Below are 24391 nucleotides of genomic sequence, written 5' to 3'. Positions count from 1 at the left end.
CATTGGAGGAGAAAATCTACGGGGCAGAACCGAGATCTTCTCCTCCGTTTCATTTTGAGTGGTAAGCCAGTTTGAGGGTGTTAGGAATCATGTTTCTAACAATTGAGAAAGGGTCTATGTCATCAATTTAGTGTATCGATAGCATCAGTGATCATTATCCGTCGTCCTAGAGCTGCAAGGTGTAGGCTACACTACATGCTTTTGTTCCAGTATAGCCCTAGCGTACCTGATCCAACGAATCAAATGGTCATTAAGACCTGAGTTTATGTATGTCAGCTAGTGCTGGTCTAGAAACAAAGTCTACATAAATATCTTAACTATAACTAACTTGTCCAGTACCTGGATTGGTGACCTTGGATTACATTTGAGAGGGTAGTTTGTACCCGCATGGTATTCAGACATGGAACCTTGTGGTCCTCTGATGGCAGACTCAAGGCGGGGTACATCGGGGGTACACACACACACACACACACACACACACACACACACACACAGACACACACACACACAGACACACACACACACACAGACACACACACACACACACACACACACACACACACACACACATCACATCATGTCAAGGCAATAGGAATGATACACTTGACTGTTATAGCGACTGGGAAAGTTGAGTCCTGTCCATAGATATTTGATCAGACCTCAAAGATTATGTCTGGGGTTAGACATCTAGGAGTCCAAATATATCCCAAATCTTCACCCATATTGATTGATTGATTGATATGTTCATAACAACAAAACACCACAATTTGGATATCAAATAATCAGTGCCTAGATTCCAGTCTCTCTCTCTCTCTCTCTCTCTCTCTCTCTCTCTCTCTCTCTCTCTCTCTCTCTCTCTCTCTCTCTCTCTCTCTCTCTCTCTCTCTCTCTCTCTCTCTCTCTCTCTCCTTCTCCCTTTGTCTGTTGCTGCTACTGGTCGACAATGCTAGGCATCTATTAGAACTTGACTCACAGGTCCAACCTGGTGTTAGTTTCACAGTCCATAGTGCATTAGCAGAGGGGGGTTCAACCCACACCCCCTCTCGTGTCAAGGTGGAAGGTGGACATTCTACCCATAATGCTCTTTGAGAATTGTAAAAGTCAGCAGTGGCAGGTTTCCCCCCCTCGTGGTTTTGTTATGGATCTTTCTGCTTTGAGGTCGTTGCCAAACGGTGTGGTCATCCTAAAGCCTTACCATGTAGTCCTGCCTTTCTCTCTTATGGGGAATGATTAATTACTCTGCTCTCTGTGTGTGTGTGTGTGTGTGTGTGTGTGTGTGTGTCTGTGTGTGTGTGTGTCTGTGTGTGTCTCTCTGTGTGTGTTTGTGTGTCTGTGTGTGTCTGTGTCTGTGTTTGTCTGTGTGTCTGTGTGTGTGTGTGTGTCTGTGTGTGTGTGTCTGTGTGTGTCTATCTGTGTGTGTTTGTGTGTCTGTGTGTGTCTGTGTCTGTGTTTGTCTGTGTGTCTGTGTGTGTGTGTGTGTCTGTGTGTGTGTGTGTCTGTGTGTCTGTGTCTGCACAGTACGTCTCTGCGTCTGTGTCTGTGTGTGTGTCTGTGTCTGTGTGTGTGTCTGTGTGTGTGTCTGCACAGTACGTCTCTGCGTCTGTGTCTGTGTCTGTGTCTGTGTGTGTCTGTGTCTGTCTGTGTCTGTGTGTGTCTGTGTGTCTGTGTCTGTGTCTGTGTCTGTGTCTGTGTCTGCGCAGTACGTCTCTGCGTGTAGCAGCACCTTCATATCCCATATCACAAAGACACAAGGCGAAAGGAGGTAAGGTAGTCTGTCTATATATGTTACTCCACCTCATGACCATATTCCTCAGATTTCATCTCGATATGTTCTTGCCAACCCACCTCCCCACCATAAACTCCCAGTGGAACCTGTGTCTCTTGTTCTCTCATTGGCCAAGCCATGGAGGGAAGAGACCACCAGGTACGATATAAAGGGAAGGGTTTTGCTGTTGCAACCACCAAATGGAGGGAACGGAGTGAACAGCCCAACAATTTCATTTACAGGTAGGCTACAGGTACTGTAAAAAAGTGTAGTGGTTAATAAATGGAATGTTAATAAATGGAATGTTAATAAATGGAAGTTAATGAATGGAATGTTATCTGATAATGTGTTAGTATGACAAGAATCTTGTCTTACTCCTTCTCCCACTCAATCTATGTTTTATTCTCCTCTTCTTCTCTCTCAGATCATCGTGCAACCAAGTGGCTGATATGCTCTCTCTACGCTTGCTCATCCCGCTGACCACGCTGGTGGTCTTGATGGCGAGCCAGACCTCCTCCGCAGCCAGAACCACCCGCTGGCCCAAACCACAGAACACCAAGAAGCCCCCCAGGGGAGGTGGTGGTGGAGGAGGAGGAGGAGGTGGAGGTGGAGGGGTAGTCCCCCCAGCCCGTCTGGGCTCCAGGCAGACCACTACCACCACCCCGTCCCCTAGCAGCCTGGCCACTGAGGAAACCACAGAAGTCATGATGGATTCCTACTCCCTCTCGCCCACCGACAGCACCACCTACCCGGGCGATGCCTATCCCACGGAGTTCCACACCGACGCGATGGCGCCACCCGGGGCTGGCCTGGGGAACTACACCCTGGACTACAACGAGTGCTTCTTCAACTTCTGCGAGTGCTGCCCACCTGAGAAGGGGCCTGTGGGGCCCCCCGGGGAGAAGGGGCTGCCAGGGGCGGCAGGAGAGAGGGGACTTCCAGGTAGGGAGGGAGGAAAATAGACTATAGAAAGTATAGGAAAAAAGTATAGAATGTGACCATGATACAGAGCTTATTTGTACATTATTAGTACATATATATGTGTATATGAACAGTAGTTTATAAGTACAGTTTATGTACTAGGGAGAAAAATAGACTATAGAAAGTTCTAGAAAAAAAGTATAGAACGTGACTGTGATACAGAGCTTATTTGTACATTATTAGTATTATATATGTGTAGTAGTTTATAAGTACAGTTTAGAGTATAGTGTACTATAGATAGTATCATTGTGTGTAGACTCCTAAATAGCTAATCATGTCTTTGTTTTCAGGGGTACCTGGGGACAGGGGCGAGTCTGGACTCATTGGCGCTGATGGACTTGATGGGTTGCCTGGAGCTAACGGGTTGAATGGAGATAACGGTAAGCTTGCCACTGCGTGACGTTAGAATTATAAGGTTCTATCTCCATTTTTGTCAAAATTGAGTTTTTTACATAATCTGATCCATTAGGTGTTTATTAATGCCTGTGTGGTGTTATTTTTAAAAATGTTGAAATGTTTTAGTTAGTAATTCATAAAATACTACGGTTCCATCTCACAAAACATAATGTGGAATGTAAAAACTTACATATCTCGCTCCATATCTCTGAACTACCCTAAACGGAGATAGAACCTTATCATTCTAAGCTCACGACTTGCAACCATCATTTTCTCTTTCTGTCTCCATAAAAGACTGGTACAGAAGCTAGTCTGACATGTTATTATAGGTATGCCAGTGAAAGTCAAATATATACACTGTAGGCTGCTATGTATCAGTGTACACTACAGTATCTCATTCCCAAATAAATGAATGATAAATCAATAAATAAATCAATAAATTATCCATTGCTATTTGTTTTCTTTTCTTACGTCGTATAGAACACCCCCCATTATTGAGTAGTCATGCAATCCACAAGTGCTGGTCTCAGAAGTGAAAATGGAATGAATTCACTACAGGGGAACCGTAGTCAGTGCGGGACGGGGACAAGTTTTATGCTGAAATGATATTTTCACAACAATAACGTTAAGTTCACTCCTGGAAACTGGTTCCTGTGGGTTCCACCAGCCATTTCCACCACTGGTTGGTCTATTAAATTACGTATATTGCATTATAGACTAAAAATGCCATTCTCTTTCCATCCAATAGGTGAAAAAGGTGATCAAGGAGACATGGGGACCCCTGGTACCACAGGGTTACCTGGGAGACAAGGAGAGAAAGGTAGGCTAGTTATCCATCAGCATCAGAGCGCATTCATAGACTCAGCATCATGGAGTAACAATAAGTATGAACTTGAGAAAATAAAAAGTACATGAGTGTAAGTACCGTAGACTTCTTAGACTGAATGCAAATCATTGTTTAAGACTTCTTTTCAAAGACTTTTGTGCTAAGTTGGTCTTGGTCTCCTCACAGGCGAGTTTGGCCCCAAAGGAGAAAAAGGAGACCCAGGGCTACCTGGCTTCAAAGGCGACCCGGGGCTAAATGGGACAAAGGGTGAACCGGGGAGAGAGGGGCCCGTGGGACTGGCTGGGACGAGGGGTCTGAAGGGCGAACCGGGAGAAATGGGGGAGTGTGGAGTCGCTGACAGGGGAGAGAGAGGGGACACGGGTATACCCGGCCCCCCTGGGCTGAGAGGTGAGATGGGTCCTCCGGGCGTAAATGGAACCGACGGCTCACAAGGGCCCCTTGGGGAGAGGGGTGAGCCGGGCCCTCCAGGAGGGAAGGGCGAGGGGGGGGGGCGAGGGCCGCAAGGACCCCCAGGCGGGAGGGGCATGCCGGGGCCGAAGGGAGACAAGGGCCCCAAGGGCGGGCGGGGAGCGCGGGGACCCAAGGGCCCGCAGGGGGAGAGCGTGGAGCAGATCCGCTCCGCGTTCAGTGTGGGCCTCTACCCCAGCAAGTCCTTCCCCCCGCCGGGCCTGCCCGTAAAATTCGACAAGATCCTCTACAACGAGGAGGGCCACTGGGACCCCAACATCAGCAAGTTCAACTGCACCTACTCGGGGGTGTACGTCTTCTCCTACCACATCACCGTGCGCAACAGGCCCCTGCGCGCCGCCCTGGTGGTCAACGGCGTGCGGAAGCTGCGCACGCGCGACTCGCTGTACGGCCAGGACATCGACCAGGCCTCGAACCTGGCGCTGCTGCAGCTGGAACTAGGCGACCAGGTGTGGCTGGAGACGCTGCGCGACTGGAACGGCGTCTATTCCAGCGCCGAGGACGACAGCACCTTCTCAGGCTTCCTCCTCTACGCCAACACGGCCAAGGCCTGACCTATGACCTGACCCTATGTCCCCACTTACCACATTGGCCTGACCTGATTGGTCTGACTCCATATTGCACTCTCTGCATTGCCTCCATCACTCTTGCTGGCCTACTGCACAGCATCTTTGCACTACTACTAATAAATCATTACTATGAATTGTTGCTACTGCTGTTCCTGCTTATCACTGTTAACATAATTTAGCTTGCTGTATGTAATTGACCAATTGATGGGGGAAATTGTAGTACTTGAAGCTTTATGAACGCTTTATGCTTTTTAATATTGCAATAAAACATCACTGATGCTTGAAATGAATCTTATTTGAGGTGTGTGTGTTGTATGTGTTAGTTTGTAATGTGTTTATAGGTCTTAACTATCCAGAATATCACCGTGACTGAACTTCTCTGTCAATATTTAGCTGAAACATTTAATAAGGATTAAAGGATGTGTGTTGTTGGGATGGAACTGTTGACACAATTATTTCTTAACCTAAATGTTGTATTAGTAATTCCCCACTAGAGGGCAGTGGAACATCATCTTTTGAAGAAGGGATGAGGATGGACCAATCTCAACCCCTACGGCTTGTGGCTCTGTTCGAAGGCCTTGGCTCGAAATCGAGTCACACTCGAAAACGAGCCATAGGGGTAGAAAAGGGAATCGGGATTGGGCCTTAAAATGATATAACTTGGTACCGTGGAGCATTATTAAGCCTAAGATCTACCAAAAATCATTCAAAATACAATAGTTTCCAAATTATACTGTATTTAAGTAAGTAAATCTGGGAACAATATTTTGTTTCCACTTCTGAAAAGATGTCTTATAGTAATGCACAAATACCTGTAGGCTATACTAATATACATAGGGCACAAATACTCAAATGGATCTTAAATATCAAAAGAAAGCTTGCTTACCTCAAAGTATTTCATGAGTTTACAACAGAAATATTGGAAGAGGACCTTTTCTATTTGAATATTGACTGTTTAATTAGACAAAAACATGATTTTTGATGATATTTCATATGTGGCAGATTATTCTTTTTTAAACTAGAATTGTTTTAACTGTTGATTTTCAATCAGACAGTTCATACATTGATGTTTTTGCCATGCACCCACAGAGAGAACATAACTAAATAAAATACATGTGGACTCATCAATCCAACCCCTGGATCTTAAAGGGGCAAGTGGCCAATCGGGAAAGGGAAGCTGGATGCTCATTAAAGGTCCTTGTAGTTTTCAAAACCATGTGATTACCCCCCAAAAACATCACTCAGTAAAAACGAACAATACTTAGCTTTTGATCTACGGAATGCATTTGGAAACTGTTTTCATATGTCCACACATTTGTATGTTGATCAAGACAATGATTTGGAGGTCAGAAATTGCCTTTTTCCTATGCCTTTTTCACTCAAAAGTGATTTAGAAAATGATGTCACAAACCAGCAATGTGAAGTCACTATTATACTAGTATGTATATATTCATGTGAAATTTGCACCAGACTCTAGTATTAACTCAAACAATCCAGACAAATCGAAACATTAAAGTCCATATGTAAATATAGTTATGTGTAATAAAGTGGAATGAAACACACTAAGAAAAAGCAGTACACCACAGCAAGGAAAGGCAAGGAACCAGCTGAAAACCATAACTAATTAGGAGGCAACTCTACCTCCAATCTGTGCTAATTAATGTAAACTGGGTTAGAATATTGTGACGTTAGAATTATAAGGTTCTATCTCCATTTTTGTCAAAATTGATTTTTTTTACATAATGTGATCCATTAGGTGTTTATTAATTCCTGTGTGGTCTTATTTTTTAAAATGTTTACATTTTTGAGTTAGTAATTCATAAAATACAAAGGTTCTATCACACAAAACATAATGGAATGTAAAAACTTTGACGCTCAATATCTCTGAACTACCCTAAACGGAGATAGAACCTTATAATTCTAAGCTCACGATATATTGATGGGCTATAAAAGTTTTTTTGGGTTACCAAGGTGCCACACAACAAACAACAAATCTAATGATGGGTAAAAGCAAAGAGCTGTCTCAAGACCTTCGCAACCAGATTGTTGCACAACGTGAAAATGGAATTGGCTCCAGTCGTATCACAACTTCTGAATCTTCCAGTAAGCACCATTGGGGGAATTATCCGTAAGTAGAAGCAACATCACTCCACCATCAACCGGCCACGCACAGGAGCTCCTCGCAAGATTTCTGATCAGGGAGTCAGAAGGAGACTTAGAAGAGTAGCCAAAGAGCCAAGGACCACTAGGGAAGAGCTCCAGAAAGACTTGGAGGCAGCAGGTACAACTGTGACAGAAAGGACAGTAGGCAATGCACTCCACTGCCATGGCCTCTGTGCACACTCAGCCTGCAAGACTCCACTACTGAAAAAAATACATGTTGAAGCTCGTTTAAGGTTTGCCAAACAACATTTGGACAAGCCAGTGAACTACTGGGAGCATGTACTCTGGTCAGATGAGACCAAAATGTAACTTTTTGGCTGTCACACAACACACCATGTTTGGAGGAGAAATGGCACTGCACATCACCCGAATAACACTATACCAATAGTGAAGTTTGGAGGTGGAAGTATCGTGGTGTGGGCTGTTTCTCCTCGTGGTATTGGCAGACTTCATTTCATTGAAGGAACAATGAATGGAGCCATGTACAGAAAGATTCTTGAGATGAACCTGCTGCCATCCACCAGGATGCTGAGGATGAGACGTGGGTGGACCTTCCAGCAGGACAACGATCCAAAGCAGACAGCAAAGGAAACTCGCAATTGGTTTCAGAGAAAGAAAATCAACTTGTTGGAATGGCCCAGTCAATCACCTGACTTAAACCCAATTGAACATTTGTGGAAGCATCTGAAGATCCAGATTCACAAGAGGGCCCCCCGCAATCTTCAAGATTTAAAGACAATCTGTGTAGAGGAATTGGCGAAAATCACACTTGAATACTGCGGGCGATTAGTTACTTCATACAGAAAGCGCCTTGAAGCTGTAATTACAAACAAAGGCTTCTCCACTCCAAGTATTGAATTAATTTCAGTTAGTGTGTTCAATACTTGTTTCCTGTTTCATTCCACTTTATTACACATAACTTTATTTACATATGAACTTAAATGTTTAGATTTTTTTGTTAGGATTGTTTGAATTAATATCAAAGTCTGGTGAAAATTTCACTTGAATAGGCTCATTGAAAATACATTTACTGGGTAAATGTATTCAATACTTATTTGCCCCACTGTATACTGTATATATTATATATATGTTACGGTACATGTGGGAAAACTAGGGTTAGGGTTAGGTGCTACGTCAACTTGGTACATGCTGGCATGTCTAACCCTAACCCTAACCTTAACCCTACCCCTAACCCTAACCCTAACCGTAACACCCTAGCACCTAACCCTAACCCTAGTTTTCCCACATGTACCGTAACATATATATACACATATATACACATATATACACACACAAGAGTGGATGAGTATGTACATTTCAAGGATGATCCAGCGGGCATCATGCTCTCCTGGTCTCTGAGCAGAGCATAGAGATGATTGCTGTGGATGAAGCAGCACAACACAGGGCTGAGCTACTGGACGTATAACACTCCTCTCTGCTGCTCACCAGTCACACGCCCCAGTGCTATCTGATGTTACGTAAGGTGGCTTAAGAAGGATCTGAAGTTGAGACTTTCCTTAGGGCATGATGTTTCTGAATGTAACTGTACAGTCCATAGATACAGTACATGTGAAGTTGTGCACAAGTTAATTTAAGAAATAGATAAAACACATAACTATATTTACATATAGACTTTAATGTTTAGATTTTACCAGGAAGATTAAAGCGATTCCTCACCTCCTACTCTGATCTCAATCAGAGAGATCAAGGATTACCATGCTGTAATTGAGCAGTAATTCATCCAATTTCTATGACTCCTCTTTATCAGGGAGTCAGGGGGAGTCATAGTGACTTGGATGTTCTGCTATTCTGCCCAAATGACACCAAAGAGTGAGGGAAATATAAGCAAATCAGGCTCTTCAACAACATCAGAGGATGAAGGGGAGATGAGCAAGGCTGCCACCGAAACAGACAGCAGATACTCATCTTCTAAAGCCAAAGAGTGAAGAACATTTCAACGATACAAAATCTTCATCATCAGAGAGTGAAGGGGGGGGGGGGGGGGGGAGCGATGCTGACACCCAAACATACAGCGGACTTCCTCTTTCTTCAGATGGCTGTCATGACAAGTTACTAGGTACCCATCTTGGAGCAGAACTTTCCACTCCTTCTCCTGTGGATCCTACCCTGGAGATACCTCAGCTTGGCTCTGAGGCTCAGCAAGACAGTGGAGGTGTCCTTCACATCTGGCCAGCCGGGGCGGCTGTGGCGCAGGAGGTAGAGCTGCCGTCTAATGATCGCAAGGTTGGCAGATCGGCGGTTCGAGCCCCGGCTGGGGTCCTTGGGCAAGACACTGAACCCCAAAATTGCTCCCAGTGAGCGGGCCAGCGCCTTGCATGGCAGCTTGCCGCCATCGGTGTGTGAATGTGTGTGTGAATGGGTGAATGAGAGGCCGTTGTAAAGCACTTTGGAGCAGCTTTAGAGCAGCAAAAAAGGCGCTATATAAGTGCAGTCCATTTACCATTTTACCATTTACATCTGTGAAAACACATGGACCTTGAGCAGCCTGGATCCCAACAAGCCTTTGGAGGATTCCCCCACTAGATGCCCCTCCAGTGTCGCATCTACAGACTTAAAACAGGATGGGGGGACACCTCCGCCTGGGCAAGCAGGGAGTAGCAAGAGCCCCCCAGGATGGAGGAAGTGTTGGTAAATGTAATGCCAGACACCTCCGCCGCAGCCGATCTCAAGGGGGAGTAAGAGGGAAAGGGAAGTGGGAAGAAGAGGACATCCAGGAAGAGACAGGGCCAGAAAAGACCCTCTCAGAGGAGCTCAGAGCCAAGCGTAGAGCGAACAGGAGCGAACAGAGAGAGTGCAGAGCCGGGAAGTGAAACGACCACCGAACAGGGGAACAGGGGAGCAGGCGGAGCTCTGAGGAGGCTCACACACACTCCTCCTCAAAACAAGAGGAGGAAGTCATCATCAGAGGGAAAAAAAGAAACGTAGAGTTATCTATGACCTCCCCCTGACCCCGTTCACTTCCTGATCCTCCTGATCATTCCTATCATTTCTAACATTTTTCAATTTGTGATAAAAAAACAAACAAACTGAAATGTGATGATTGCTGAACTTGACTAAAACATAATCCTATAAACTTGCAGTGCATCGCTCTCTCTCTCTCTGTGAGTAAGTGTGTAAATGTAAGTGTAAGTGTGTGTGTGTGTGTGTGTGTGTGTGTTCGCTACGTATGTGCGCGTGTGCGTGCGTGTGTGTGTGTGTGTGTAAGTGTAATTGTGTAAGTGTAAGTGTGTTCATAGTGTGAGTGAAAATATAAATAACTGTCATGGCAGTGAAGGCAGTGTAATCTGTAGCCACCAGGCTGGATCCCCACTGTGTGAGAGTCAGTGTATTGTTCCTGCAGAGCCGCAGATAACAACTCATTAGCATACAGAATCATTTGGCTGCGAGAGGCTAGAGCCACTCTGCTATCCATCTGCACCGGGCTGATAAATCCCCCTCCCTCCACACACACACACATACACACACACACACACACACACACACACACACACTAGCACAGGCACACACACACACACAGGCACACGCACACACACACACACACACACACACACACATACACAGGCACACACACACAGGCACACACACACACACACCAGCACAGGCACACACACACACACACACGCACACACACACCAGCACACACACAGGCAAGCATGCATGCACCCACACGCACACACACACACACACACACACGCACACACACACCAGCACACACACAGGCATGCATGCACCCACACGCACACACACACACACACACACACACACACACACACCTACACACACATACATACACACACACACAGGCATGCATGCACCCACACGCACGCACACACACACACACACACACACACACACACACACACACACACAGATACACACACATACATACACACACACACACACACACACACACACACACACACACACACATACAGGCGTCATATCCAGAGAGGGCACAAAGGCAAGTGCCCCCTCAAATCTTCCTCTTTTATGATGTTAAATTCATTACTGAACTTGTTTTTTTAAGCCCACGTTTTATCATAATTATTTATTAAAAAGATCCGTCAGCTGTATTTTGCGGAGGGGGCCACTCTGAATGGACCAGGCAAAGAGCACCCCCCTATTCTCCCAAGTAAGTGGTGGTTGCTTACAAGTTGCACAGGGGTGCCTAGGCTAGGCAGGGCGTTAATTCCAGTGTGTCCAGTGGAATCGTTTGTTTATAAATGATTTTGATCAAGCCGGTAGCCTATTCATTCCCTCTTGATGAATAAATAAAACAAAAATGATTTTTTTCTTTGTAATATTACCACCTTTTAACCTCTAATACTACCACCTAGCAATTTTATTCTAGCCAGCTAGCTATTTTGACATAAAATGAAGGATACATTTTATGATTTGTCGATCAACAATGCCGGTTGATGTCAGCAGAAAATATGTCTAGTCGACACTTTTGAGTGCCACTGAGATGGGTCACACACTTTCTAAACGTTCTTACGTTGCCATGGTGACACCATCATAGGTCCTCTATGACAAGGTGAGTGACACTTCGCTTTTGTCGAGCGACGATATGTCAATCGACACACAAGCAAAAGCCACATTTCAGGTGTTGCAACAAAAATGCAATTCTTCTGACTTACAAATGTAATCTTCTGTTACAAATTCAAATTCTCCAATTCTACAACAATCTACAGTTCAATACAGTCCAATCTCCCTTTTTGAGTAGACAGTTCCTATTTGGCGAGCAAGCACACAGTGCAAACCAGTGAGGTCATCGTCCAGTCATAACACAATGTTGTAGAATACTAGAGAGGTCCACCCACAGCTGGGTGTCTCAGGTTTCCTAGTCGTAGGAGCTTTATTTAGGAAGGGTTTTTAATTAATAAAATAATACATGTAAAGCATTATTTTTCCCTGCAATGTAATATATAAGCAATAGTGTTGGTCAATGTTTGTGCATTATTACCATGGAGGCTGTGCTTTTATTATCATTGTGAATTAATACATTTCTTTGTCAGATAGTCGTGCTGGTTTCATATTGTTTCAGACACACTGTGAGCGCGGTGGAGGCTGAGTCTAAACCACTTTCACAATAGCAGGATATCCTGGAGGGCACGGAGCTATGCTGACCTTTGCAGGAAGCTGTCACTTGAGTGCTTTACACGCCTTAAGGGGTATTATGGATTTACTGCACATTGTCTACCACAATGTTACTATGTTATACAGAACGGGCGAGCAGTTGCATCACATTTGAGAACTGGAATGAGTTTGCTTTCTTTTCTGAACTTTGCGGAGTAATAAGTCTCATGAGAATGGAGAAGTGAATGAAAAAATGTATCACCAATAGGCCTATGCACAGAACAATATATCACATAAATACCAGCAAGATATGTCCTTAGTACACACGATTTAGAACAAACTGCATTTTTACCTTTTCCGCTCACAATTTTATTCAATATACTAAAATTCATCGATTTAACATTGCATATATTCATAGATATTATATAATACAACACACATGTTAGTACTAAACAGAACATACGGGAGAATTGCAATGTCCCCTAGTATAGGCTACCTGTGGTTTAGCCAAAACACGTTCTCCAAAATGGTAAATTGACTGGCTGCAACCTGTTAATGAGTAAATCGTAATTGCTGTGTCAAATCAACCATGCTTTTAGCTGACTTGTACAGAAAGTGTTTTTCTACTGTTAAACCAATAGTAACTGCACTCTTCTTAATTCTGTTGTGATTGCCTCCATGCACATGACAGCGTGTTGGTATCTTGGAACCCAGTGAAACTCCATTGGAATTTGGAATTTCACTGTTGTTCTGTTGTACTACAAATCGTGAGCTTAGAATGATAAGGTTCTATCTCCGTTTAGGGTAGTTCAAAGATATTGAGCGTCAACGTTTTTACATTCCATTATGTTTTGTGAGATGGAACCTTTGTATTTTATGAATTACTAACTCAAAAATGTAAACATTGTAAAAATAACACCACATAGGCATTAATAAACACCTAATGAATCAGATTATGTAAAAAACTCAATTTTGTAAAAAATGGAGATAGAACCTTATAATTCTAACGTCACGAAATGTCAAAATAATAAAGTAAAGGGGAAGACATCAATAGTGTGCAAAGTACACTATTGCAATTTGTGAAATCAGAAGACATTAGTGTAGTCTGGTGACCTATTTTATGAAATATGGCTGGTTTTTTTCTCAAACAGAAATTTGCTATCACTCCAATACATGATGGAAACACCACTGAAGGTTTTAAAATATGATAACAAATATGTACTGAAAGGGTTTAATATTCCTTTTAATTTCTCTTAAACTTAACTCCTGACATGGTTTAAGGTTTGCATGACCCCTAGTGGAAGTGAATTGATTTCTGGAGTACATTGTAATTTAGTTCACGGTTAAAAAACATTATGTTATTAAGTGTGCTCCAAATCACAGGTGTCGAGGACACAGCAATCACGATCTTGGAGCTGTCGGGCTAAATTCTCAGTGGTTTGGGATATGGTTATGGTTTTAGACAGTACAACTATGCTAAGCTAGCTGTCACAGCAACAATAGCCCCACAACGTCCCATTGTTTTATTGTAGTACATAAAATAGTAACCAAAGGTACCAAGATAGGCTACTAAAATATCTGCTGAAAAAGCAGTAATCAACAACCCAAAACTGTGGGTGATTAACAGTGATTAACACCTCACTGTTAACTGACTGACAGAAAACAGCTAGCGTCATTCCCGATCCTAACAGAGAATGTCGGGGGGTATTAAAGGAGGTGATTCACTCAGTGTACCATACCAGACCACAACTGCAACACATCAGGGGGAAAACAAATGAAAAATATATTTATATTTACAGAAGTAGAGTGAGTAGTCATCATATTATTTAATTTGACCTCACATACTGAAATACCTCTTGTACCTCAACAGCTGAAATGGCTGTTTCTTTAGTCTTTAACTACTTTCTGATCACAGATGTACTGTCTGTATGCTTAACCAATCTACAATGTGATTGTGTTTAACGAACGGTCAGTTCCCATGTTATTTTGTGATCTTGTAAATCAGTACTAGTCTGTACTGTATGTGTAACAGCAGTAAGGTACCACATTTGCTGTTGTTGTTATCATTGTGTTGTCTTTAATTTTCTAGCCTTAAACCCTGTAACAAATATGCCATATTTCGAAGATGAACCATATTGAACTAACTTGAAGATGAACCACTGTCCAATATCTTTTGGAGGTTAATGCTATGTACATTTTTGACAAATGTATCATGAGTGCTGTCATTAAGTGTGAATCCTGACTTTCTAGGATTTTCACAGCCAGATATTGAAGCGTAACGGCCCACCCACGCCATTTGTATCGAACCCTAAACTTGACTATTTATGATTGTTTGAAGATCCCTCGTTCACAAAGGATAAAGGATAAGATGATGGACGAACCCCCCCCCCCCCTGGAATCACCTCACTGACATATAGTAGGATGACGTATAAGAGTGTACACCTCTCACACATGATCGTTTTAGCATTTCAGGACAACACAGATCATTCATGATGCAGGATATAGGAGGTGTTTCTCACCCCAGATCCAGGACAGCAGGAATCATGAATCATGCAGAATTTACAAGTATTTTTACTGCCGATTGCTTCTGATCTAAAATGGGTAATAAGAAATACTCTCAAGGTGAAATTCTGACACCATCGTACTCCCCAGACCACTGTAGGGAAAGGTCAGAGATGTCGTATCCCTGATCACACTCATCCAATCCGTCGTCTGTCTGTCTTTCCGGGGCGTACTGTACTATAGGTCAATCCCTCCGTTTTCCTGCTTTTCTCAGTCCATCATCATCAACTCTGTCATCATCACCAACACAGTCAACAGCCATCTCTGGTCTCAACCGACAACTGTCATCAGCAGCGTCACCGCTGGCTACCGCCATCTTGTGGCCGTGTGTTATTATGCCGCAGGTCCCTAGTGGCCGATTGTGGTTGTGTTGCGCCGGCGTGAGGGATTGGTAGTGGAGTCCTGGGGACGACTAGAGGCGAGGAGTCCTGGTCCTCTGTGAAGCTCTCGGGGCTACCATCTCCGTCTGGTAGACTCCCACAGCTGGACCCCGGTGACATCGTCTCCAGGAGGTCGTCCTTGACCAGTCCCACCACGTCCTGACGAGGCCCCTGGGGTAGCCCCCCCACCCCGTCGCCTGTCCCGACAGCTCCTCCTCCTCCTCCGTCCTGGTCGTCCAGGAGGTTGGACAGGAAGCTGATGTACTTCATGGTCAGTCTCAGGATCTCGTTCTTGCTCAGCTTCTTGTCCGGAGGGTGGGTGGGGATGAGCTTGCGGAGCTCGGCGAAGGCCCCGTTCACGTTCTGCTGCCGCCAACGCTCCCGGCTGTTGGTGAAGATCCGCCGGACGATCTTCGGCTGGCCGGCTAACGGAGGGGGGAGGAGAGGGTAGGGGAGGAGAGGGTAGGGGAGGAGAGGGTAGGGGAGGGTAGGGGGAGAGGGTAGGGCAGGAGAGGGTAGGGGAGGGTAGGGGGAGAGGGTAGGGCAGGAGAGGGGGCGAGAGGGTAGGGGAGGAGAGGGTAGGGGAGGGTAGGGGGAGAGGGTAGGGCAGGAGAGGGGGCGAGAGGGTAGGGGAGGGTAGGGGGAGAGGGTAGGGGAGGAGAGAGGAGTAAGGGGAGGAGAGGGTAGGGGAGGGTAGGGGAGGGTAGGGGAGGAGAGAGGAGTGAGGGGAGGAGAGGGTAGGGGAGGAGAGGGTAGGGGGAGGAGAGGGTAGGGGAGGAGGTGGGGGAGAGGGTAGGGGGGGAGAGGGTAGGGGAGGAGGAGGCAGGAGGAGAGAGGAGTGAGGGGAGGAGAGGGGAGGGGAGGGGAGGAGAGAGGGTAGGGGAGGAGAGGGTAGGGGAGGAGGAGGCGGGAGGAGAGGGGAGTGAGGGGAGGAGAGGGTAGGGGAGGAGAGGGTAGGAGAGAGGAGTGAGGGGAGGAGAGGGTAGGGGAGGAGGTGGGGGAGAGGGTATCGGAGGAGGAGAGGGTAGGAGAGAGGAGTGAGGGGAGGAGAGGGTAGGGGAGGAGAGGGTAGGAGAGAGGAGTGAGGGGAGGAGAGGGGAGTGAGGGGAGGAGAGGGGAGTGAGGGGAGGAGAGGGTAGGGGAGGAGAGGGTAGGAGAGAGGAGTGAGGGGAGGAGAGGGGAGTGAGGGGAGGAGAGGGTAGGGGAGGAGAGGGTAGGAGAGAGGAGTGAGGGTAGGAGAGAGGAGTGAGGGGAGGAGAGGGTAGGGGAGGAGGAGGCAGGAGGAGAGAGGAGTGAGGGGAGGAGAGGGTAGGAGAGAGGAGTGAGGGGAGGAGAGGGTAGGGGAGGAGAGGGTGGGGGAGGAGGAGGCAGGAGGAGAGAGGAGTGAGGGGAGGAGAGAGGAGTGAGGGGAGGAGAGAGGGTAGGGGAGGAGAGGGTAGGAGAGAGGAGTGAGGGGAGGAGAGGGTAGGGGAGGAGAGGGTGGGGGAGGAGGAGGCAGGAGGAGAGAGGAGTGAGGGGAGGAGAGGGTAGGGGAGGAGAGGGTAGGGGAGGAGGGGAGGAGAGGGTAGGGGAGGAGGAGGCGGGAGGAGAGGGTGGGGGAGGAGGAGGGGTAGGAGAGAGGAGTGAGGGGAGGAGAGGGTAGGAGAGAGGAGTGAGGGGAGGAGAGATATGGGATGTGGGAAGAGGTGTACAAATCAAATGAAAGTAAGATCTATAGTCCAAATGTCTTATTCTCTCCATTTTATGAAATTAAAGTGAGTATTGCGGTCGCATATTTCAAATGTAGGGTTAGTGAGAGAGAGAGAGAGAGAGAGAGAGAGAGAGAGAGAGAGAGAGAGAGAGAGAGAGAGAGAGAGAGAGAGAGAGATTTAGGAGGTGTTAAAGTATAGGTCAAAATGGGAATAGAATAAACATAAAGGTAGTGATGAAGGATTGTATTGTGTAATTTTGTGATGACAAGGTAGTGATGAGTGACTGTAATTGTGTGTAATGAACACAGCTACGTATGGTGGTGGTGGTGTAAATGACAGTTATGTAAAGTCACCATTCTAATATGAAACACTGCCACGATGAATTACCCATCACATTCATGCTCTCCAATCATAGTAAATGTATTAATATATGCTCTCTTGTATATCAATGGTCCACATTCTTGACATTCAATGGAATAGGGTTGTTGAACACAGTGTTGCTAGTTGGAATTAGTGCAATACGTTGTTGTAGAAACAACTCTGTCGACTGTGTTCTAGTAATTGAGCTTAGAATTATAAGGTTCTATTTCCGTTTAGGGCAGTTCAGAGATATTGAGCGTCAAAGTTTTTACATTCCATTATGTTTTGTGAGATGGAACCTTCGTATTTTATGAATTACCAACTAAAAAATGGCAACATTTTAAAAATAACACCACAGGCATTAATAAACACCTAATGGATCAGATTATGTAAAAAACTAAATTTTGACAAAAATGGAGATAGAACCTTATAATTCTAACGTCACAAAGTGCCAGGGAGAGGGTGGAGGTTCACCAGACGCCTATGTTTACATTTACATTTACATTTTTGGCATTTAGCAGACGCCTTATTCCAAAGCGACTTACAATCAATACATTTGAATACTAGCATGTGAATCAGCAGTCCACCATTCGTTGCAGGAAGAGTACTCTAGCTCGGGCCGGGGGCCACTGATAGAAGGAAAAACCTTCTCCCTATTATCGCCTTCTACTAATTATTATTTTTTATTTATTTTTTTTAATTACTGGAGAAACTGAGAAACAGTACAAGGGGGGCAATAGAAGTTCTAGGGACACAGTAGAGGGGAAAGCGGGTGTCTTTAGGAGACGTAGTGGTGAGGGTCGGAAGATGTCTCAGGAGGAGCAGTTAAGATGTAACCTGAAGAGATGGGTCTTCAGTCTACGACGGAAGATGGGTAGTGACTATGTGGGCAAACAGCTGAAGGTGATGGGGACCTATGCGATATACATGTCCATTGTTTTTCTAATATCGTTTGGATTGAATGCTGGTTACATAGATGCACATAACCTAACCGGGGGTCACCTCAAAAACCAGTGTTGCAGAAACCCAGCAACTGAGGGAAGTGTTTGAAAAGACACTAAATCCTGTTGTTGTTTTCTATTTTTTTCCTTTTGGAACACACCCAACGTCTCTTAATCTTCCAGCTTATACTCTGCAGCAAGGCACTGCCTCGACAACGCAGCGGCAACCTCCCCATCCTCCCCATCCTCCCCATCCTCCCCATCCTCCCTTCCCCTGGGCTACGCATGCCCATATGTGACTGTCAGCAGTGAGCAGAGGAGATGCAGAGGATTCCAGATGTGTCTAATAATGAGTTAGACTACAGCCTACAGTAGGTATACCTGCTTCATTGGTAACATGAAATATCTTAGAATGATTTACAGGGTATATATATCAGTATATAATCGTCATGTTTGTGAAAGTGCCTGCATGGTCTTTCAATACCTGGCCAAATGACGTTTGATGTTGGTGCCAGTGGATGAATGCTATGGGGGTGACGTTAGGATGATGAGATTGCAGAGATGACTATGGAGAAGGAGGGGGGCATAGTAGAGGTGTGTCGTACCATAATGTATAAAGATCTAAAATGTGCCTACCCTCATCAAGCTCAACCTCGTAAGGTGCCGGGCGACGCTTTACCCTGTTGCTGGGGTACATGCCGTACTGCTCCGACTCCCCTCCAAGACTAAGGACAGAGATATGAGTACACGTACACACACACACGCGCGCGCACACACACACACGCACACACACACACACACACACACACGCACACACACACACACACACACACACACGCACACACGCACACACACACACACACACACACACACACACACACACACACACACACACACACACACATCATATCAGAGTGTAGATACATACAACAAAATACATACAACAAAAAATACATTTTGTTTGGGGGTTAGGGTTAGAAATGAAAAGTATAGCCTATAAGCGTCACTGTTTCACTAAAGACAGATTAGGCCTATATAGGGCCCACATGCTTAGTGGATTGCTTGTGGATTGCTTGTGGATTGCTTGTGGATTGCTTGTGTAATCAAATACGACAATCGTGTTTTTTTTATTATCATGAACCATTTCATTTATAGCCTACACAGTGAAAATAGAAAATAGGTATGACATTCATATTCGATTTTTTTATTTTATTTTTTTTACCTGTTTTTTTCTATCTTCTTTTAAAATATATATATATATATATATATATATATATATATATATATATGTTATTTATGCATTTTCAGTTTACAGGGATAGACATATTCGATTTTTAAATATATATATTTTTACCTGTTGATGGCGGAGAGAGGTTGCGCCAGGTTGTAGAGCATCGCTCGCGCCGGCAGAGGGAACGCGTTTGGGCTCAGCTGGACCATTCGAGCGTCGTTCAGCGCGTGCACGGGGGGTCTGCGGAGCTCCGTGATCGGTACCGACGACGAATGGCTGTCGGTTGTTCGCTGCTGCCCGCCTTTTATATGGCCTCCTCTCCTCGTCGAGAGCTCGATCAGTGGTACTCCCCCTTTCAGGTCAAGGGCGTCGTAAGCGGTTGCCTTGGCAACGCCGTTAAGGATGAGGATGGTCCCGTTAACCGGGCTCTGCAGAGGCGTGACGTCATCACATGTCTTCTTTTTAACCCCCTCCCCGGTAACGTTCCCGTTCACCCTGATGATGGAATCCTGCTTTAGTGGTCCACCACACGACTTGGCACCGGGACTTCCAGGAGGACTTATAAGCTCCAGCTCCGAGGGCTTCTGTTTTTCCATCATTTCATCACGACAAAGACATCAAACCTGCAAACTGCGACACTTTAAATGAATGTGCAATAATACTATGTGCAATATGACAACCCTCGTATACATAAGGTTCAGAGATAGGAAATGTTAGGATAGGTATAGCATAGCATAGAGTACAGCACAGTGTTTTATTTGTATAGTATAGTATAGTGGATAGTGTACATAGCCTTTATTTATGTAAACCAGCTCTTTTCCCTTCTTGTTTTTAGTTTGTTTTTCTTCCTAGCACCAGGGGAGCCACCCCTCCCAAATTTCGCTGTACTATATCAATGACAATAAATACCATTCATTCATATTGTCCTATAAGATGCCGCCTGTCAATTAGCCGAAATTAAGCATTCGATATCACCACCACACATTCGATATCACCGCCACACCTACACGGAGAAAATAAATTAAGTAACACACACACACACACACACACACACACACACACACACACACACACACACACACACACACACACACACACACACACACACACACACTACATGTCATGAAACAATCAGTCTAGATTTTGTTAGCTATTGATGATTCAGGTCAAAAATAAAACCGTCTCCATTTAGGCTATACTTGTCATATTCACATCATAGGGCCTAATAAAATAAATAATTTCAGACCTTCACCTGCGCATTCATTTCGACAATTCGACATATCAATCAACTGGACGTTATTAAAGGTGTTCTCATTAGGCATAGCTTATATGTTTCCAACATTGACCGATGACACCATCAAATCGTTGAACAGAACAGGCGCTGCTCATTATTTTCCACATGTGGGATGAAATTAGTCCTGGATTAAACAAATTCCACCAAAAGGCTGTTTTACCAACGTGGAAATGATTAACGGTACTCCGGTGAATATTGAATGAAGGAGAATGAAGGAATAGGCTACATTACATTGCACGGGAATAACCAATAATATACCCATCAGGGCGGATCAAATGTGATCGGTAACATTTGCTAATTATTGTTTTGTGGTCGTCAATCGTCTGTGGCCTAATCAAAATCCTGTTCCTCCAGGAACACCATAGTGTTTTTACGCAAAGGGGCTTTTCTCATTTTAGCCACCAAGGCCAAACGAAATCAGTAGGCCTTTTAATGTTGATGTTGTGTTGACGTTTCTGAACATGACCTTATAAAGGCTAAATCATCTGAATCACAATGACGGTTGTTATTCGTGAGCTTATGATAAGGTTCTATCTCCGTTTAGGGCAGTTCAGAGATATTGAGCGTCAAAGTTTTTACATTCCATTATGTTCTGTGAGATGGAACCTTTGTATTTTATGAATTACTAACTCAAAAATGTCAACATTTAAAAAAAATAACACCACACAGGCATTAATAAACACCTAATGGATCAGATTATGTAAAAAACTCAATTTTGACAAAAATGGAGATAGAACCTTATAATTCTAACGTCACGAATTGTTGTTGTTGTTGTTCTTATTGTTGTCGTTGTTTTCCTGCCTACATTGTGTGCGTAATGTAACCTAGACGTTTTAACATTAAGGCACCTTCATTTAATTCGGTAATCTGACTTCATTAGGCAAATTGTGAGTTCTCTGATGAACGTCTTTTTGATTGTCGGCCTTTCTCATACATTCTCTTTTGACTGTAGCAATAGGCTAGTTTACTCAGACCATCATTTATTATGTCCAGAAATGTGGAACACGGTTGGCACAAAACCCGAGCCATTAATGATCGAATTTCTAAAGACTTCTATTGGCTCCCTATCCTATCAACGATGAAGAGTTTGAAGCCTATAGCTGTAAAAACAACAATCCAAGCTAAAAGCTTAACGACGTTATCGTTTTGAATTGAATTATAGCTACATTATTTGAAAAAGGTTGTGATAAATAACCTTTTCGATTATCCAAATAATCACTCAATCAATGAAGTCAACATCCACACTTTCAGGCTATAGTTTAATTTGATTAAAAATGTTCCTTTAAAAAAAAGGCCTTGCTTCCCTAATGCATTCCAATGTGTTCAGTTCATCGGATGGAATAATAACAAAAAAAATAAAATATAGCCTATAGCCTATACCACAAACGTGTACACTCGTAATTACAATTCCAGTAAAGCTCAACCGTGGAAAGAGAAATGTGTCGATGTGTTTGACGCTTACCGTTCCCGGCGTGTGTTGATGTTAGTGTGTAAGTGGAGCCATTTTGTGAGAGTGGGTCATCCATGTCTAGGACTGTGTGGAACTGGAAGTGAGGTTGGAGTTAGTGTGTGTGTGTGTGTGTGTGTGTGTGTGTGTGTGTGTGTGTGTGTGTGTGTGTGTGTGTGTGTGTGTGTGTGTGTGTGTGTGTGTGTGTAGTGTGTGTAGTGTGTGTGTAGTGTGTGTGTGTGTGTGTGTGTGTGTGTGTGTGTGTGTGTGTGTGTGTGTGTGTGTGATATTCCTCACCGCATCCAGCGGCGCAATGTGGCCAGGCGAGATAAGGGTGCGGTGGTTCCCGATAAGCTCCTAAACGCATTATTATTATTTATGAAATGATTCATTATTATTTGGCTGTCGTATTGCTGTATAGGCTTGTGGAGGGCAAAGCATAAAAATATTCCCGGGGAGAAGAAGCTCAAGTAACTAACGGTGTGAGGTGGACTAAAGGTGAGTGGAGGTGGTTAAAATATGTTTTATGTTTGTCTTATAAATGAAATAAAGAAAATATATTTTAACGTTTTGAACGAGGGGTGCACCTTTATCTTTATGTCGTGCGTCAGTTTAAGCCCCAAAAAGTATATTATTGCCAGTCCTAACCCAATAATATAGGACTTCAATGATGAGAACAATAGTCATTGTTAAATTAATCCGATTGACAATAATAATGTATGATCAAAATAACAACATTATTTATAATAATAATAATAATAAAGATTATCCTATCCATTCGAATTGAATGCATTCATATCAAGTTATCAATGTAATACAGCCACTCATATGTATAATTTATCCACAAAGTCTGCAATTGCAGCAAGGCATATGACCTATAAATGTGCTCTAAAACATCAAAGGGCTTAAATATGTAGTGGAAATAATTGGTCACTGTCATCGATGGGGTGGCCGTGGTGGCTGAGATTCCTGGCAAAATTTCGCGCGGGTCCCCCGGGGGCGACATGACTGAGAGAGATAAGCCCATATCGGTGCCCTGTCGTCGGATACGGGGTGGGAGAAATCAGGGTTGACGCGCCATCACTGGACATAAAGAAGAGAGTCGATCGTTTGTTCAAACCTAACATCGAATTTTTCCATAATTTATTTTGCTGCTATAGGAAGACGAAGACAATTCGTGACGTTAGAATTCTAAGGTTCTATCTCCATTTTTGTCAAAATTTAGTTTTTTACATCATCTGATCCATTAGGTGTTTATTAATGCCTGTGTGGTGTTATTTTTAAAATGTTGACATTTTTGAGTTAGTAATTCATTAAATACAAAGGTTCCATCTCACAAAACATAATGGAATGTAAAAACTTTGACGCTCAATATCTCTGAACTGCATAGACGGAGATAGAACCTTATAATTCTAAGCTCACGAATTATTTAGGTCCATGATGCAGCCATACATTATATGTACAATAGTACAATTACATATTTGTTTGTTTGTCTGTTTATTATGTCAATAATAGCCTATTGTGCCAAGAGCTTTGATGGGACACTCCAGTCTACAATCAGAGAAGGCCTAAGACAAAATATATGACTGCAACGCTGAGTAGGCATATATACAGACTATTTAGGCTCTAATTTCGTAAAGGAAGCGCATGGTCCATTTACAAGCCGATAGCAAAGTAACATAATATACCGGCATGGCGTTCAGTCACGAATCCTCTTCGTTTTCAGACTGTCACGACCAGTATGCCTATAGGCCTATTGATTGTTCAAATTGACTGTCACAACCAGTATAAGCCTATATCATGGATATATCCAATTGTAGACCGTGCACATGTCATGAGACACTGTTAGGCAAAGGTGAAATATTTATTTAAATATTTAATAAACATGTTTAGTGGTCTGCATTAGCTAGGCTGTAGCCCAACAGAATAATTGCTTTCATATAAGGTTATAAAAAATTATCAATAAGGATTACAGGTTTAAACATATTTGAACATTTATTACGAGCTTTTGACACATAGTCAGTGTCATATCCACAATGGCCATTACAGTCATTGTCTATGTTGTATCGGTGTGTCAGTGCTCCCCATTCATATCTCGTCCTGTCTCAAATGAGATGATTTACTGAAAATCGATTTACTGAAACTTTGCTTCATTGCCATACCATCTCAGCACATAAACGCTCATATTTTCGTCCTTTG

General features: G+C 44.0%; 2 protein-coding genes across 2 annotated transcripts; one reads left to right on the top strand and one right to left on the bottom strand.

The window, feature by feature from the left end:
• Nucleotides 1-2214: 2214 nt before the first annotated feature.
• otol1a (otolin 1a) lies at nt 2215-5011 on the top strand (the record flags this gene model as incomplete). The annotated part of the gene is made up of 4 exons (XM_080543169.1): nt 2215-2707; nt 3037-3126; nt 3891-3962; nt 4155-5011. The coding sequence occupies 4 exons, from the start codon at nt 2215-2217 to the stop codon at nt 5009-5011; spliced, it is 1512 nt and encodes a 503-aa protein (XP_080399295.1).
• A 9880-nt stretch (nt 5012-14891) lies between these two features.
• Nucleotides 14892-20047, bottom strand: LOC308168678 (T-cell acute lymphocytic leukemia protein 1-like; the record flags this gene model as incomplete). The annotated part of the gene is made up of 3 exons (XM_080543291.1): nt 14892-15653; nt 18857-18945; nt 19575-20047. 3 exons carry the CDS (start codon nt 20045-20047, stop codon nt 15145-15147), a joined length of 1071 nt encoding a protein of 356 aa, XP_080399417.1. The 3' UTR covers nt 14892-15144.
• Between the last annotated feature and the right edge of the window lie 4344 nt (nt 20048-24391).

Source organism: Nansenia antarctica, assembly GCF_963989245.1.
Source record: "Nansenia antarctica genome assembly, chromosome: 12".
Lineage (NCBI taxonomy): Eukaryota > Metazoa > Chordata > Actinopteri > Argentiniformes > Microstomatidae > Nansenia > Nansenia antarctica.
The sequence above is the reverse complement of the archived record's forward strand: the minus strand, read 5'-3'. Positions and strand labels throughout refer to the sequence as shown.